At 36.1% G+C, this 13,636-nt stretch overlaps 1 protein-coding gene across 1 annotated transcript; it reads left to right on the top strand.

Annotated features, from left to right (window-relative positions):
• Positions 1–3,609: 3,609 nt before the first annotated feature.
• Positions 3,610–7,835, top strand: LOC132295780 (receptor-like protein kinase FERONIA). Its single transcript, XM_059794067.1, has 2 exons — positions 3,610–7,120; positions 7,332–7,835. Exons 1-2 carry the CDS (start codon positions 3,731–3,733, stop codon positions 7,413–7,415), a joined length of 3,474 nt encoding a protein of 1,157 aa, XP_059650050.1. The 5' UTR covers positions 3,610–3,730; the 3' UTR covers positions 7,416–7,835.
• The last annotated feature ends 5,801 nt before the right edge of the window (positions 7,836–13,636 follow it).

Raw genomic sequence — 13,636 nt, 5'->3', positions numbered from 1 at the left:
AAATCAACAAAATAATAAAAAGTCAAATCAACCGGTTTTAATTGGGTAATTACCCTTTCTCTTTTCTCTCTCTTTCATCAATTCCCAAACCCACGCCCTCCTCTTGCACTGTTCTTCTTCTTCTTTTTCTTCACCCTTTCTCTTTTATTTGGGAATCGCTAATCCCTGTGACAAAACCCAAAGTCTCATAGCTGCAGTAAAAGTCGACGGCTATAGACTCGTTGACGGCTATAGACTCAGCTCATTCATGCGATCACAGCATTATAGGAAATGTATAAAGCTGCTGTATATATATGGTTTTGTATCTAAACTCTCTCATATATATATATATATACATCATACTTGCCAATACGTATATATTTATAGAAAGGGTGAAGAAGAAGAAGAAGAAGAACAGTGCAGAGAGGAGGGCGTGGGTTTGGGAATTGATGAAAGAGAGAGAAAAGGGAAAGGGTGATTACCCAATTAAAATAGGTCGATTTGACTTTTTATTATTTTGCTGATTTTGTTATTAAAATTGATGTGTTATTTTGTTATTGGAACACATAAGGATTGAGTAAGGTGAAACTACTCACCGGTGAGTAGTTAAGCATTGTCCTTTAAATATGAAAAATTCCATAAAAATAGAATTTTGTAGATCAAATGATAAAAGAATGGACAATGCTTAGCTACTCATCGATGACTAACTTCACCCTACTCACTCCTTAGGTGTTCCAATAATAAAATAACATATCAGTTTTAATAAAATAAAATAAAATAAAGAGGAAGAAAGTCAGATCAACTTGTTTTAATTGGACAATCACCCTTTCTCTTTTCTCTCTCCTCTTTCATTGAATCCCAACCCATGCCCTCCTCTCTCCACTGTTCTTCTTCTTTCACTCTTTCTCTTTTTATTTCTCTTTTTTTGTTCTCTTTTTCATCGCTTCACAAAATTAATTGACAAAAATTAAACCAAACCATTTTCAACTTTGCAACCAATTAAAGAATTGAGCCGGCTACATTTTATCATCTGACACTTTTCCCTCTCTTTCTTACTCCTCCTCTTTGCTTCTCTCCCCTCTCTCTCTTCATCACTGAACATAAAAAATTCATTCTTTCAGTGGAAGATTTTGCTAATTACATGTAACTCTTTTACAATTGAACACCCATTGCTCAATATTTCGGAGATGGGACAGAAGCTTGATTTTGGCAAGAAAGTTCACACGAAGGAAGTTTATTACATGGATCATTTTTCAATTTTTATCTGTCCTATTTCTGTTTAATTTGTTGTTCCAAGTGTATGCATCGAGAGAAAAGCTAAAGCCACTTATAAAAGTGTAGCCTGAATAAAACTAGGTCTGGTTTCTTTGTTATTAATGTGTTGACCTATGTCGATTTCTTGGTATATTTGTCTTTCTCTGTCAAATCAAGCATTGAATCTGTTCTAAAAGTTTAAGGCATTAGGAATTAGCCATGCATAAATTTAACCTAAGTATGATTAAAACTAAATATAGAAATTTAGTAAAACTGATAACATATATGGAGATTTAATAAAGATCGAAGGACAAGAAATACCAAAGGATTTTATATATTTTTTAACCTAGCTATAATTGGTTGCAAAGTTGAAGATGGTTTGGTTTAATTTTGTCAATTAATTTTGCGAAGCGATGAAAAAGAGAAATAAAAAGAGAAAGGGCGAAGAAGAAGAAGAACAGTGGAGAGAGCAGGAGGTGGGTTTGGGAATCGATGAAAAAAAGAGAAAAAAAAAAAAAGAAAAGAAAAAGAAAGAGTAATTATCCAATTAAAGAGAAATAAAAAGAGAAAGGGCGAAGAAGAAGAAGAACAGTGGAGAGAGCAGGACGTGGGTTTGGGAATCGATGAAAAAAAGAGAAAAAAAAGAAAAAGAGAAAAAAAAAAGAAAAAGAAAAAGAAAGAGTAATTATCCAATTAAAACGGGTCAATTCGACTTTCTTCTCCTTTTTTTTTTATTTATAATTTTGTTAATTTTTTTTTATTAAAATTGATATATTATTTTATTATTGGAACACCTAAGGAGTGAAGTTACTCACCGGTGAATAGCTAAGCATTGTCCAGCTACTCACCGATAAGTAACTAAGCATTGTCCCTATTTAAATAGTAATTATGGTGTGATGAAGTCTTTACCAAATAAAGAGTCAATCTCCTTATTCTAAGAGGTGCATAATTGTAATCATAACTCTTTCTATTGCTCTCCCTCCACAAATTATCAACCTAATGTTCAAGTTTTCATGGAAAAAAAAGTGTGTATTATGGATAATGTTATTTGTTTAATTATAATTTTAGTTTCTTTGGTTCTGGATTTGTGGATCTCTCTGTTTCTAGCTCGATGGGCTTATGCAGTAATAAGGTGTTTGACAGCGGGGATAAATCTAACTGATTTTGTGTGATCATGACTTTTGGAATATCAATGACTTGATGCGAAAGCTCATATAAATTAGTGCAATTGACCGGCGAACTCTAAAGCATTTTTCGTATTTTAATATCTAAAGCCAATCAAAACTTTCTATTTTAGTCTGTGGCTTGACTTTATACGCGATGTATTGGTAGATTTGTAACTTTTTTTTTTTAAATTTAATATAAGTCTATTATATAGTGATTAATATCGTAATTAATACTGTAATTATTCAAACCATATTACAACCAAGGAAATTGATCAGTGAGCATATCCTACTGTGCTATTTCATGGAAATAACCAAATTATCACATTTTCATCATTCTATTAAAAAAATAAAACATTGATATAGAAGTGGTGAAAATAAGAAATCGCCAGGGGAATCTAAAATACTCTCATGTCTCAAAATAAGTGTTATGTATTTTTTTGTCTTTCTTAAAATAAGTGTGTATTTTTTTTTATAAAAATCATATATTTCACATTTTTTCATATATGTTATTTGATTTTAAAATTTCAAATTTGAATATTCAAAACTTAAAATGACTATGTTAGTAATTTTTTAAACAGACAATACATGTCTCACATATTTCTTTAAAAATTACTACTTTCATAAACAGTACTTAAATTGAAACAAAAGGAGTATATAACAAAGAAATTTCCATGGAAATATAGCGGTCGGTCAATGGCCTAATCTGAAAATTTCCAGCCGAAAACAAGACGTCCCATGTGCAATGACTTTTGACAGTAATGCGAAATAGTACTCTTTTCCAAGCTGCTTCATTTTGGTGGAAAAATTTGCCAATGACTTGTGAAAGTCTTTTTGTAGTCTTCTGTTTTTTTGGCCGACGAACGACGCGGTCTTAACAACACACTCGTTGAGTCTCTCTCTCCCCCTTAGCCATGGGAACTACTGTCTCTTTGATTCTGCCTAGAGCACCAAACAACCATGTGCAATGAATTTTGACAGTAATGCAAAATAGTACTCTTTTCCAAGCTGCTTCATTTTGGTGGAAAAATTTGCCAATGACTTGTAAAAGTCGTTTTTTAGTCTTCTGTTATTTTGGCCCACCAACGACGCGGTCTTAACAACACACTCGTTGAGTCTCTCTCTCCCCCTTAGCCGTGGGAACTACTGTCTCTTTGATTCTGCCTAGGGCACCAAACAACCATGTACCTTTTTCATCTTAAAATCATCAGCACCTTCTATCTCGTCCACCATCTTGTATTTACGGCCGGCACAAGTGACTCGCCTGTCCAACATTACATGGTAGATGACGTCGCCGTTAACTGTGGCGGCTCTGGTAGGTCATCTGCTTTTGTATGGGTACAAAATTTACTTCACCTAAAGAAGCAAACGGAAAATCAACTTTCCACCAATCACCTTTTGCTGATCATGTTCCCTACATGACCGCTTGGATCTCTAATGCTCAATTCACCTATACATTTAAAATCAGGTCAGGCCAAAAAGTCATTCGCCTACACTTCTATCCAACTTCATACCCTGGTTTTGAAAGATCTAAGGCTCTTTTTACTGTTAAAGCTGGTCCTTACACTCTCCTTAGCAACTTCAACACTTCCCTTACTGCTGATGCTTTGGGTGTTGGTTATTTTGCAAAAGAATTCTGCGTGAGCATTGAAGAAAATCAAATAGTAAACATAACATTCTCTCCTTCAAAAAGTACTAGTTCTTCAAATGTTGATGATGATGATGTTTATGCTTTTATCAATCGAATTGAGATCATCTCCATGCCCACTGGTCTTTACTACACTCTCGATGGTGATTTGGGCACTCGTGTCGTTGGCAATAAGTTTTTTCGACACTATATTGATAACCGTACTGCACTAGAGATGGTTCACCGTTTAAATGTTGGAGGGAGATCCATTTCGGCGGTAGAAGATTGGGGCATGTTTCGCATGTGGTCTGAGGACAAGAATTACTTGCTACAGTCAACAAGCCTTTTACGAGATAGTAAAAACATTATGATCACATACACAAACATGGCCACATACCCTGCACCATCTGAAGTTTACAGAACTACTTGGTCAATGTGTTCAAAACAACATACAAACCAAGTGTACAACATTACATGGAAACTACCGATAGATTTGGGATTTAGATATCTGGTTAGGCTCCATTTTTGTGAGCTTGAACCCATGATTACTGAAAGTGGCCAAAAACAGTTTGATCTCCTGATAAATAATAAGATCGTCGAGACTAAAGCAAATATGATCAAATGGAGAGGTGGATATGGGGTTGCAGTGTACAAGGACTATGTGGTGATGATGGAAGGAGACGGGATGGAGGGCAGGTGTAATCTAACCATAGCTTTGCAGCTCATGTATGATTCAAGCACTAGAAAAATTGATGCAATCCTCAAAGGTATGGAGATATTTAAGTTGAGCAATCCCGACAACAATCTCGCTGGTGTGAATCCTGTTTTCACAGCAAATGCTCCGATATCAAGGACTCCAACACCCCGAAAATTAGTTTTATCTTTTGGAAGTGTAAATACGATTGCAACAGGTATAATTCTTGTACTAACTATATTGAACTTCATTCTGTATCATTTAAATCGTTTGGAATCAAACTCTGGCAAAATAAACATCTCATCATCATTGGTGGAGGAGGAGGTGCAACGGCGCTTCTCACTTGTTGAGATCCAGTTGGCCACCAACAACTTTGATGATGCACTAGTCATCGGTAAAGGTGGATTTGGTAATGTGTACAAAGGGATCATTGACAGGAGAAAGTGTGTTGCCATAAAGCGGTTGAATTCGGAATCCAAACAAGGGGCTCATGAGTTTTGGGCTGAGATCAACGCCCTTTCGAAGCTTCGCCACAATCATCTCGTCTCTTTGATTGGCTACTGTGACGACTGCCAGGAGATGATCCTGGTCTACGAGTACATGGCTCATGGTACCCTTGCTGACCATCTTCACAAAGCTAGTAGAAATGGTAGGGGTAGCTCACCTCTTTCCTGGGAACGACGACTCAACATCTGTATTGGTGCTGCAGGCGGGTTGGACTTCCTTCATACAAGTAGGGGTGCCCACCATGGAATCATACACCGTGATGTGAAGAGTTCAAACATTCTGTTGGATGAAAATTGGGTAGCTAAGATTTCTGATTTTGGGTTGTCAAAAATGGACATTGCAAACGTATCAGGCACTTACATTAGCACCAACGTTAAAGGCACATTCGGCTATCTGGATCCAGAGTATTTCATGACTCGAAGACTGACCAAGAGATCAGACGTATATGCATTCGGTGTGGTATTGTTCGAAGTGTTGTGTGGTAGGAGGGCTGTGGATATGACACTTGAGGAGGAGCAGCATAGTCTGGCCCTTTGGGCCCGAAAATGCATTCGAAAAGGAACACAAGATCATCTCGTGGATCCCAGTGTGAAGGAGCAAATCTCACCTCATTGTTTAAGAAGGTTTGTGGAAATTGCCAACAAATGCTTGAATGATCAGCCAAATGAACGGCCTACAATGGCTGAAATAGTGGCGAGACTCAATTTAATTACATTGGAGTTGCAGAGGAGGGCTGCTGACTCTGATAAAGAGCAAGAGGTTATCGATGTTGGCGGGACTTGCAAAGAGCATACTGATTGGAGTATTACGTCGGAGGATTCTCCATCAACATCCGGGCATTATAGTATACCTCCTATTGAGGTAATAAATGAAAGCAGGGTGGAGGAGAGTATTCCACTTTGGAAACAAAAGAAGGCTTACAATTCTAATCACGGATTGCCGTCAGGGTGGTGGCTGTGGAACTCATTGAGGAATAGAAAGAGACCTTCAATGACAAAAGCTTATCCACTGCCAAAAGTATATTCTCGTCAATTCTCACTGGCAGAGATTCAAAAGGCCACAAACAATTTCAATGATCACCTCCTAATAAACAATGGTTGTGATGGTAAGATTTACGAGGGTTATATCGAAGAAATAGGGAAAGTTGCTATCAAACGACACTTGACAAGTGATGATTTCTACAATAATTTTTGCACGAGGTTGAGGGTTCAGTCCCAACTTGAATGCATCAACATTGTGTCATTGGTTGGGTACTGTTATAATGGGCTTGAGATGATCCTGGTGTACGAATACATGGCCAAAGGGAGCCTATTTGATTGTTTACACAATACTACCAATAATAATCAACGTCTGTCATGGAAGCAGAGGCTCCAAATCTGCATCGGTGTGGCACAAGGACTGAACTACCTTCATAGAGGTGTGGAGCAGACAATTATCCATCTTGACATAAAGCCATCCAACATTCTCTTAGATCAAAACTGGGTTCCAAAGATTTCAGATTTCAAGTTTTGCTGTTTGGTTCCCAAGGACGGCTCATTAACCATCTCACCAAATTTGGGTACATATGGCTATATGGCTCCAGAGTATATGCGTGGTGGACGAGCCACGGAAAAATCTGATGTGTACTCATTTGGCATGTTGTTGTTTGATGTTTTGTTGGGAAGGCAAGCATTTTGTATCGAAGAGGAGTGCATAGAATTAGGGTCTGTTGAAGAGATCATTGATCCATATCTGATGGGGAGGATATCGCCTCTTTCTTTGAGCGTCTTTGTGGAAGTTGCTAGGAAATGCTTGCTTTTCCAAAGGACTGAACGCCCTTCAATGATTGCTGTTGTTCGCAAGCTCGAGCTTGCTCTAGATCTGCAGGAAACTACTGATGCTGTATTGGAGAATAAGGTAATTATCAACTACCCCTTTCTCTATATTTACAACCTAAACAACGTATGCATGTTTTGAATAGGCAAAACATAGGATGGACACAATGTCATTAGATTGTGAAACCAAAATGTATTGTATGCTTCGGAGGCATGTATGCATACACGTTGTGACTAGTCATTTTTCAAAGATTACCAAGTAGGTTGATATATACTAACATTGTCGCATGCAGGCAAGAATTGGGCACCATACTCGGATTATCCAACCTGATTCTCCATCACATTTGCAAGACATGGAACTCTCTGGCCCACGCTGAATAACTTATGTTCTTGTAGAACTTAATAGAGATTGGATTCCATCTTTAGATATATATATATATATATATATATATATATATATATGTACTAAATGTGGTCGTAATCGAAAATTTGTACCTGTTGTACACTATGTCAGAGCTCCGAAGAACTTTGATGTTAATTCCTTCAAGAGTAGCACGTGTCCTTGTTCTGGCTTTTTACCCAGGAAACGATTCTACTTTGGAATAGATGAATGTCATTTGCAGGCAACAACGTTGCTGATTTTAAAGCATCTGAAAATGTCTACACATTTTTGTCAGATGCGAAAATCAACAATGTAGGAAATGATGACTAGAAATAGCAAGACAAAGGTGAAAAATAAAACTGTCTTAGATTCTAAACAAATATCATGATTGAAACATTGTAATAATATTCTAGTTCTTTTCCCTTCCTTTAATATATTTTAGTGAAAATTTTATTTTATGGATCGAACATCAATAATATTTTATGAAGTACCACTGGAAGCAATTCTTCCCATGAAACTTAAGTTCTTAGTTCCTAAAAATGCTCTGTTCCGAAGGTGCAAACCTCTGGTTAATTTACATATCACCCAAGTCATGACTTTAAACGGTGAAGAAATCTTTTAAACTTTTTTTTCATTTTTGTTCTTGCTCTGTATTTTCAACCTAAATAATGTGAGATACTAAACACATACTCCTTTCGTCCCGTAAAAAGTGTTGATGAAGAAAAATAAAGAACTTGCGAGGGTAACTAGAAATTGACCGTTAAAACCTATTCCAACTTCTTGAATTGATACCCAACTGCAAATGTGATGGTGAAGAAATATTTTCGATTTCTGCTCGTCGAATGGCAATGTATGAGAATATATTTTTTACTCAATCAAAAAATTTAACATATTAAATCAGTTATGTCACTTGGTGAAGCAAAGTATGACTAAGTTTAAATCAGTTATGTCACTCGGTCCAGTTCTTGCTTCGTATTTTATAATTTCTCCACTAAATAAGCATTCAGTGAAGAAGTTGCTTCAAGGAATTGATCAACCACATGTGAAATTGGAAATTTCGAAGCTTTTTTGCAGACCTAAAAGTACTTAAGGGATTCTAGGCATTCCCAAGATTAAAGTTTTGAACAGAGTGGACATTGCTGAGACACATTTGGAACTTTTTTGCCAAGAATTTAACAAAGTCTATATAGGCAAAGTAGATTAGAGGGTATCTAGGGGTGGCAATTGGGTGGATTTGGGCGAATTTTGGATTGATGATGAATGGATGAGTCAATAATGGGTCAAATATTTTTAGATACAAACTGTCAAATTATTTTAATTGTTGAATACCAAAAAATAAATAAATAATGTTTTTATATTAAATTTATTAATTTTTTGGTATCAAGCGTTACAATTTTTTCTGTATCACGCGTTAAAAAAAAAAAAAAAAAAAAACGCTTATGCCTTTATATTAGGGGTGGCAAAAGTTGACACGACCCGCCAACACGACTTGAACACGACATGAGTTAAACGGATTTGGGTTGACCTTAAACGGGTTCGGGTCAATACGATTAACCCGTTTAATTAATCGTGTCGTTTTTTTTGTTAAGGAGTTCAACTCGTGTAACCCGTTTATACACGTTTAACTATATATGTCGTAAATAAATTTGTATTTAAGTTCTAAAATTACTATATAAACTCGTGTCTTATAATATAATCTTTTGATTAAAACTTATATTTTTTTTTAGTATTTATTATTTTATTGAGTAATATTAATAATTTAAATAATATTATTATTATTATTTTTTTTTGTAAATAGGTCATTAAACAGGTTACACGTGTAACCCGTTTGTCGTGTCAACTTAAGGGTATTATACTAAACAGCTCAATCCGAACACGAATTGACACCCCTACTTTATATCACCAAAAACCTAAGTCTCATCCATGGCTTACATCCATTCTTAAACACCATACATCCATAGAAACATTCATGGCATAAAAATAATCACACACATATTCTAGACATTATTTCTATGATTATAGATCCATGGATGATGATAATGCCTCTACAGAGAAACAAGACCCGATCTTATACCACTGTTGGGAAACCATATTTTAAAATTTTCTTTTCTCGGAAGCGTGAAATATCCAGAGACGCGTGTTTGTGTGTAGGGACTATATCCAATTTGTTTGAATGATACTTAATAAATTTGTAAGATTTCCAGAAACTCATACATCTGAGATTTAATAAAATCTCACTAAGGTCGTCAATAATAGAGACGTAGAGACTTGAACTCTAAGCCTTTGTTCTCCCACGTTGTTGATTTCCTCTATGCCCTTTCTTTGCCTTCTGGAATCAAAACCTATATCCCTCTTAGAAAACTGTTTTTGGCTTTGTTTGCGGGAACGATGAGATTTTAGCAGCCAGCGAATAGCTCAATAGATAGTGTGTGGGTTAACCACCATATTCGTCAATGTATATCATTATATGGAGTATTGTTTATTAGGTAGGCTCACCTATCCATCCTTCTGAATTTTAAAGATTCAGACAAAAAATAAAAGAATGGATAAAGAAAAGAGCGTGTCACGCATTTTGTAACCAAAACCTACTAATCCAATCTCCAGCCAAATAATCATGGCTAGGAATGAGGATCCATTGGGCCATTCCTTCATGGCTCCAATGGGCTAACAATTGACCCCCCATTAACTATTCTTAACTCCTCTAAATAAGAATAGTTGATCTCTAATTAAAAAATGATTAACTGAGCCAAGTCAATTTACGTAATGACACCTTTATGCTTAAGTAACTATCGGATAAATAAATGACATAAATCCAACTGCTTAATTAATTCATTTATTTTGACTCCTTGATTATTTTCCATTTGATTGCATGAATCAATTAATTTGATTAAATAATATACTCCATCTGTTCCAAAAAGAGTATATCTTTTGGGGAACCATGACTCTCACAAATTGAAGAGTCATGGTTGCCCAAAATAGACACTCTTTTTGGGATGGAGTATTTAATATATATATATATATATATATATATATATATATATATAAATTTATCAAAACCACACGGATGCCTCCGAATTTTCTTGTGTTAAATATATATAATAGCACGATGCAACTATTGATAATATATTACCATGTTATTAATTAATAATTACCTAAAATATCAGATATTAGACCCTAGGGCCCACCGAATAAATCAAAGCAATAATTAATTTATACAAAAGTTTATACCTTTCTCGTGGTAAGAGTTATTCATCATGACAATGATAAGGAGCAATTGTTACAACGGCTCTCACAATCTACTCGACTTATCATTGATCCGGTTCATTTCTTTATTAACAAAGAGTTCATCCTTCATCATAGATAATAATCCATTTACGATCGCACATTTGCACTAATTTATATATAACATTCATAGACCCATCCATGTAAATGCAAATTACATACGTTATCAAGTGAACAACCTCGATTCAAATCCCGAACCGACCAATACATATAATTCACCAATTATATATACACACGCACACACACGACACATTTAAATAAAACATGGATAATATAAAATACAACAAATGTTAATTACATTTCATAAATTTTGCTATGATAGGGCATACAAAACAATCAATTATCACACAAATATATACGGAGATAACAATTATATACATCCACACATAACATAATATTTTATATGGTTCTCCTAACTCTAGGGTTACGTCCATTGAGAGAGAGATTTCACTATTATAAATCAATGAAGAGAATATAGAACTATAGATGTCAAAACTTCACACACTCTTTCACTCTTCTCTTCTCTCACCCTTATGTTCTTTTCTGGGTTAAAAACACCAAAACCTTTTCTTCTTGGGCTACATCCATAGGAATTACATATACTCTCCCCTCTCCTCACAACACCCACCTTTCAGCTAGGGCTGTCTAAACCCAACCTCAACCCGAATCGGGTTGGGTTGGGCCAACCCGAATTGTACCCAACATGGATTATGGTCATAACCCAGCCCGAATATTTTCTGGTGGGCTGGGTTGGGTTGACAGGTTGACTTTTTTTTTTTGTGGAAATTTATATATATTATATATTTATATTATATATATTTGATTATATTATTATTAAAAAATAAAATATTTTTAGGGCAAATCATTTCAACCTCCCCAATCGCCTCTGGTCTCATTCTCAACTCTCTCTCTCTCTGCAACTGTAAACTACAAAATCTACAAGAATCAGAAGTTCAAAACCCATATATTTGAGTTTATCTATCTGTCTGCAAGAATCAAAAGTTCAAAACCATATCGGCATATCATTTTAGATTGTTCAAAAAAATCAAAACCCATATCTTTCAGTTTCCATCGCCCACTGTTCCAGTTCGCAAGTTTCAGCCACTGTCCCTCAACTCTCAAGCTTGCCCCCTATCTCATTGCAACTACTAACTTGTATGTATGGGTTTTCTTTTAATTTTTAGAAGTGACGGCGGTGATGGAGGCAACGGCAGAGGCGGAGGGATGGCGGTGGCGATGGATCAGCGGCTGAGGGCGAGGGACAGAGGCGGCGGCAGAGGGGACGGCGGCGACGGCAGCAGAGGGACGGCGGCGGTGATGGCGACGGCCACAGAGGGGACAGCAGCAGAGAAAGAAAAAGAAAGAAGAGAGAGGAGACAAAAAGAAGAAAAATAAAAAATAAAAAATAATTTTTATATTTATTTTGGGTTTTAGGTTGGGTTTGGGTTGAGCCCGAGCCCAACCCAAACATGTCTGGGTTTTGACAAAACCCAACCCGAACATGAACCGATTTGTGAATTTTAAGCCCAAATTTCAAAATTTCTGGGTTGGGGTTGGGTTGGGCTGGGTTAACCTGCCTAAGTTGCAGCCCTACTTTTAACCCCTTACATCATTCTTCTCTCTTCCTCTCTCTATCTCTCTACTAAAACACATTTCTATTTATAGAGTTTTCAAAATTTAATTCCTTATTCGATAAGAAATTCATAACTTTCCTACAAAGATTTACCATATCAGTCACAACTCTAAAGTAGAAGCATCCCCAAATGAAAAAAGAAACTAATTTTAGCACATAAATTTCGAACCACAAATCCAACATATTTTTCAAGTTCACTTTAGATTCTTAGATTATCGAACATGCTTATGAATAAGCTTGTTGAGGAGCGCTGAAAAGTGTATGTTTAAACCCCATAAGCTTAGGTATTGTAGGACCTTTATCTATTTTATTTTCCCGTTTTAGACTAATTTCGTGTTATTGCCCTTTTTAGGTACTTATTCCAAAAATAAGCTAATTCAGCCAAATAAAAGCATTAAAGAAGTTAACTCAAGCTAGATGGAAGAAAGGAGTAAAGTGAAAGCAAAATGAAGCAAAGTGTGGAAATCAGCAAGTTCGATCGATCTCAACATTCCCTTGATCGATCAGAGCAACATCGATCTGGACACTTCAAGATGGACTAAGCCTTTGTCCTTATCCAAAAGATTCCACCATGTTCGATCGACCCAACCATTCTTTGATCGATCGAAAATATTCGATCTTATCCACACCTACCACTTTTGTCTCTTTTCCAAAATATCCCAAAATATCTCAGAGATTTGTCTTTATTCAAAAAGGCACCGCCAAGGATGATCGATCTCTACAGCATTCGATGGATCTCACCTCAGTTCGATTGATCTCAACATAGTTCGATCAATCAAACCCTCTCAAGTGCGAATTAAATCAAATGCCAGCTCATTAAAAGTTGTCCCATGGTGCAATCATTGGAGGAGCCCTTGTGCACGAGTCCAGACCATTGGGTATGGCACTTGAGCCTCCTATATAAGGATTTTGAGCCATTTCTACACATAGCTTGGAAGATCTTCAATACACATATACAAAAAGATAAACTTAGAAACATTCTTAGAGAGGAAGATAAGAGAGGAGAAAAGACTTGAGATACATTTTTGGGAGTTCTTCCATTCTTCTAGGGTTTCCATCAAGAAGGAGGTCATTCCTACCATAGAGATAGCCCTTGAGGGTTGGATGACTACTTCAATGAGTGGCTAAACATCTTCTTGTGGCTAGAGTTAGCCCTAAGCATGCCTTCTAGACTCTAATGCTTTGTATTTTGAGGGGATTTGTGTTGTAATCTTGTCTTGACACTTATTTTATATATGAATCTGATTTATTCAATGATTTGTGTGGTTTAATACTTCTAATTGATCATTTTATTCTATCCA

The sequence above is a fragment of the Cornus florida genome, unplaced genomic scaffold (genome assembly GCF_030987335.1).
Source record: "Cornus florida cultivar Cherokee Brave unplaced genomic scaffold, ASM3098733v1 CherokeeBrave_3.0.0_Hap2_Chr01, whole genome shotgun sequence".
Taxonomy (NCBI): Eukaryota; Viridiplantae; Streptophyta; class Magnoliopsida; order Cornales; family Cornaceae; genus Cornus; species Cornus florida.
This window is presented reverse-complemented; position numbering and strand designations above follow the sequence as displayed.